Raw genomic sequence first — 4,780 nt, 5'->3', positions numbered from 1 at the left:
GACTCTAGAGAGTTCTTTCTCCCTCCTTCCTTCCCTTAATACCACCCGCCTTGCTTGGTCTTGCTTGCCTCCCAGTTTCCATGACAACTCCAAAGGAGCCCAAACTGGGGGCTTGAATGCCGGGGTGAGAGGAGGCGAGACGTAGTCCAAAAGCGGAGACCAAGTGGGGATGCGTCTGGAGGATTCCCCCTCCCTTGCCTCGGTCCCTTTAAGCTCCCCCCCTCCCTGCTTTCCCTCCGCCCCCCGCCACCACAGTCTTCATCTCTCCATCTCTGCACTGCTGCCGGCTGCGCAATCTGCGCACCCAGACTCCGGTGCTAGCCAGGGATCCTGACTCCAGACTCCGGTTGCACGGATCCTGTCCCAGCGAGACAGCAGGCATGTCATCCGAAAAGTCAGGTAGAAAACAACAACAAAACCTCCAGCCCTCTCCAGTGTCTCCTGACTCTTCCCCCCCCACCCCCTCCCTTACCCCTCCCTAGCGGTTGGTTCTGTTTCATTCCCCTTGTATCCAGCTCTCCACACCCCGACCCCCAAACCCCCTCCTCTTTTTATATCCCTCCCTTCTCTTCCTTTCCTCCTGCCAGTCTCAGCCTCAGTCCCTTGCCAAAAACATGGGTTAGGGGGGCAGGTTGAGAGGGCGAGGGAAGTACAAGAGTGACTTAGCATCAGCCAGGTACTGCATGGATCGCATCATTGCAAGTGACAGACGGACAGATGACACTGGCTCGCATGGAGACATCCAATGGGGAAATATGGAGAGATGATCAGATGGGGGTTGCCAGGGGAGTAAAATCCAGAGGACCCTTCTTTAATCTGTCCTAAAAGTGGTACTGAGACTCCCAAAGAGACTAGGGCACCCCCTCCCCACTGAAGGAATGGCAGAGAGGAACATGTTATCCTACCTGTGTTTATACAACTGTTGAACTGAGCACATGTTAACACAGTGTTGCATGTCTACACACGTGCACACACAGGACCAGCTCGCATAGGCTAGCCCAAAGGCAGCCATAAGCCAAGGAGCATATGAATTTGGGTCTGCAGGTTAAAGCTGTGTGCCCATTGCTGAAGAAGGGAGAGGAGCAGAAGAGAGTTATGACCTCAAAACTAGATTGAAAAGCGGGGGCGGGGGGGGGAGCTGATGGCCTAGATACAACCTCTCTGCTGCCCCAAGAATGAGATGGCTTCTCACCCATCTCCTCTCTGTCTCTCCCATTATCTTCCTCCATCCCTGACCCTCTGTGTCTCCCCCTGCCCCTCCTTATCTCATCTGTCTTATCTCTCCCCACACCCCTGCTCACCGCCCCCAGGCCTCCCCGACTCAGTCCCTCACACCTCTCCACCACCCTACAATGCCCCCCAGCCCCCGGCCGAACCTCCCGCCCCGCCCCCACAGACAGCCCCTTCCTCGCACCATCACCACCACCACCACTACCACCAGTCTGGCACTGCCACCCTCCCGCGCTTAGGGGCTGGGGGCCTGGCTTCCGGGGCCGCCGCTCTGCGCGGTCCCTCGTCCTCCGCCACCTTGCCGAGGCCTCCGCATCACGTCCCGCCCGGCCCGGCCGCTGGGGTACCCCCACCCGGCTGCGCTACCTTGCCCCGCATGCCACCCGACCCTTACCTGCAGGAGACTCGCTTCGAGGGCCCACTACCCCCGCCGCCGCCCGCCGCCGCCGCCCCGCCCCCGCCGGCGCCCGCTCACACTGCCCAGGCCCCGGGGTTCGTGGTGCCCACGCACACTGGAGCGGTAGGCACGCTGTCACTGGGGGGCTACGTAGCCCCTGGTTACCCCTTACAGCTGCAGCCTTGCACTGCCTACGTGCCAGTCTACCCGGTGGGCGCGGTGAGTACGGGACGGACAGGGGCCTGGGGGAAGGGGGGGATAGAACAGGACCTGGAATTGGGGACACACTGAGGGGCTGGTGGGATAGAGAAACAGGGCCAGGGGACCAGGCGGCGTTCTGGGGCCAAGGGAGAGGAGAGACTAAGGAAAAGCCTGGGAATGGGGCGAGGCGGGGAGGGAGTGGTCTGGTGGTCAGCTGGAGTCAAAGATCAAGGCCTGGCAGGGGAAACAGCCTAAAAGTCCAGAGGAGGTTTGAAAGAAGGAAACAACCCTCTTTCTCTGCCAGACGTGGAAAATTGGTGGGCTCAAGGAGGGTTAGAGTGACGTCCTCTCCCCACAACCTTCCTTCCACAGCCCTATGCCGGCGGGACCCCGGGGGGAACGGGAGTAACCTCCACGCTTCCCCCGCCGCCCCAAGGCCCAGGGCTGGCCCTGCTGGAGCCGAGGCGCCCGCCCCATGACTATATGCCCATCGCAGTGCTGACCACCATCTGCTGCTTCTGGCCTACGGGCATCATTGCCATCTTCAAGGCAGTGCAGGTGCGTGGGGGGGTGGGAGGGGGGAGGGAATGGAGGCGGAGTATGGAGAGGAGGGCTCACTAGGTCTTCCTTAATCCCATGGAGTGCTGGACGTTTTGGGGAGCACCTTAGAGGGAGACTGAGGCGTGCGGCCGAGGTAGCAGCTCTCTGATCTGCTCTCCCCCACCCTCCCCCGCAGGTGCGCACGGCCTTGGCCCGCGGAGACATGGTGTCAGCCGAGATCGCTTCACGAGAGGCCCGGAACTTCTCCTTCATCTCCCTGGCCGTGGGCATAGCAGCCATGGTGCTCTGTACCATCCTCACCGTAGTCATCATCATTGCTGCACAGCACCACGAGAACTATTGGGATCCGTAAGGACGCCTACGGCCCGGCCCGACTCTGCGCCCCTCGACCTCCCAAGCGCGTTTTGCCGTCAAGCCGCGGATCCAGCGGGCGCCCTGCACACCCGCTTCTGGGGCCACCGGACTTGGTTACATCCTAAACTAGGCCTCTACAGAAACTCTCGCCTTGCGGGCACGCTCCGAATCCAGTTCCTCAGGAACCCCGCCAAAACCCACACTAACAGGGACGCCGCTTCCTGGGATTCCGGCCAAATGCCGGGCCCCTCAGTCGCTCCAGGCCCCCAACCCCTCTAAATACAGCGCCCCCGGCCGAACTCCCTCGGTCACTGCTCCGCAGCCTGGAAACTTGTCCATAAAGCCCCGCCTCCTGTATAGGCTCCGCCCCGGCTCTGATAAAGCCCCGCCTCCAGGTCGGCAGGCTCCGCCTTCTTTTCTTCCCTGCGGGGTGATTCAGTCCGGTGATTGGGTTTGTGGCGCCAGGCCTCGCCCCCTTACTGACAGACTCCTCCCCTTTGCCCGGCGCGAGAGCCGAGCCCCAGGGTAGCCACGCCCCCACGCTCACTCCCATTTTTGCGAGTACTGTTCCGTTTCTCCTCCACCTCATCCCCGCCTCTTTTCTTGCTAATCCCGGAACCTCTGTCTACTTTTGATTTTTTTGGAATGAGATTTGGGAGGTTACCGGTTTCAGAACCTTCACCCTGGGATGAAGATTACGTCCCCGTTCTCTGTAAATACTCCCTTCCTCCTATCCCAACTCCTGGGCGGTCGGGCAGAAGGGAACCTAGGGTACAAACCTTCCAGTGTCCGGAGGGAGCCGGTCCCTCCCCGTCCCCTCGGTAGTCCTCACCTTGTTCTGATCTGTGTGTGAGTGTGTGTGTGAATTTCTGAAAGACAATATTAAATAGATTAAGTGGATTTATCACATGCAACTCCAAAGACTGCAGCCTTGCAAAGACCCTGCTTTTTTGGTTTCCCCTTTCACCTCCCCTCATCTCCCCTTCTGGGGGCATGGGGAAAGTGCGGGAAGAAAACTGACAGAGACAAAAGTGAGAGGAGACAGATTCCCAGGACACCAGAGAGACAAACACAAATATGGGGGGAAGGGGCCTCCCTGGGAATCCTACTGGGGAAGACCTTGAGATCCATCCTTGGTAGGGATATCTTTACCCAGCACACCTTTTCCACTCCTTACCAGACTGGGCTTAAGGCTTTGGAGAGGAGGGAAGATTTACAAGCAGACCCAGGGATCTATCCCCAGAACTCCAGGAAGTCAGGAGGAAAGAAGGCAGACCATTCTGAAAAAGTTGGCCAGGGGTAGGGTGGCATGGGGCAGGGAAAAATGCCATTTGCCCACAGCTGTTCCTGCTTGCAGGCTGAAGGGTGGCAGACAACTTGGATTAGCCCTACTTGGTGTGTTGTACCAGTGTAGGGAAGGCAAAGGGAGCAAAGAGCTGTGGGAGTCGGGCTGCTATAACAAAAATACCATCACTGGATGGCTTATAAAGAACAGAAATTTACTGCAAGTCTGAGATCAGGGTGCCAGCACAGTCAGTGCAGGCCCTCTTCTGGGTTGTAGACCTCTCACTCTATCCTCACTTGGCCGAAAGGGCTAGGGAGCTCTTTGGGGTCTCTTTTATAAGAGCACTAATCCCACTCGTGAGGGCTCTACTCTCATGACCTAAGTACCTCCCAAAGGCCTCACCTCCTAATACCATTGTATTGCACATTAGAATTTCAATATATGAATTGGGGGAGAGGGGAGGGCACACAAACATTCTGACCAAAGTTGAGTGCCAGGGAGGAAGTCCAGAGCCTCTCAAGTCTGCCTGGGGCTAGTTGCTCTCTGCTATCCTGAGATCAACCAGGAGACCTCTTGGGGAGGGGGAGGAGGCACAAGCGGTGGACTTGGTATCTTCAGTTGTACACCTGCAGGACAGGGTCCTATCTTGTATTCCATGCAGGATACTGCTGAGACATTGTCCGAGACAGCAGGTATGAACACTGAAGCTCATGAAGTTTGTAATCTAGAAGGAAAGCCATGCACTGTGATAG

At 58.1% G+C, this 4,780-nt stretch overlaps 1 protein-coding gene across 1 annotated transcript; it reads left to right on the top strand.

Annotated features, from left to right (window-relative positions):
- Nucleotides 1–228: 228 nt before the first annotated feature.
- PRRT1 (proline rich transmembrane protein 1) lies at nucleotides 229–2,830 on the top strand. The gene is made up of 4 exons (XM_022566570.2): nucleotides 229–399; nucleotides 1,311–1,846; nucleotides 2,201–2,386; nucleotides 2,565–2,830. Exons 1-4 carry the CDS (start codon nucleotides 381–383, stop codon nucleotides 2,739–2,741), a joined length of 918 nt encoding a protein of 305 aa, XP_022422278.1. The 5' UTR covers nucleotides 229–380; the 3' UTR covers nucleotides 2,742–2,830.
- The last annotated feature ends 1,950 nt before the right edge of the window (nucleotides 2,831–4,780 follow it).

The sequence above is a fragment of the Delphinapterus leucas genome, chromosome 10 (assembly GCF_059928025.1).
Source record: "Delphinapterus leucas isolate spDelLeu-1000000601 "Yukka" chromosome 10, BTC_Dleu_Yukka2, whole genome shotgun sequence".
Taxonomy (NCBI): Eukaryota; Metazoa; Chordata; class Mammalia; order Artiodactyla; family Monodontidae; genus Delphinapterus; species Delphinapterus leucas.
The sequence above is the reverse complement of the archived record's forward strand: the minus strand, read 5'-3'. Positions and strand labels throughout refer to the sequence as shown.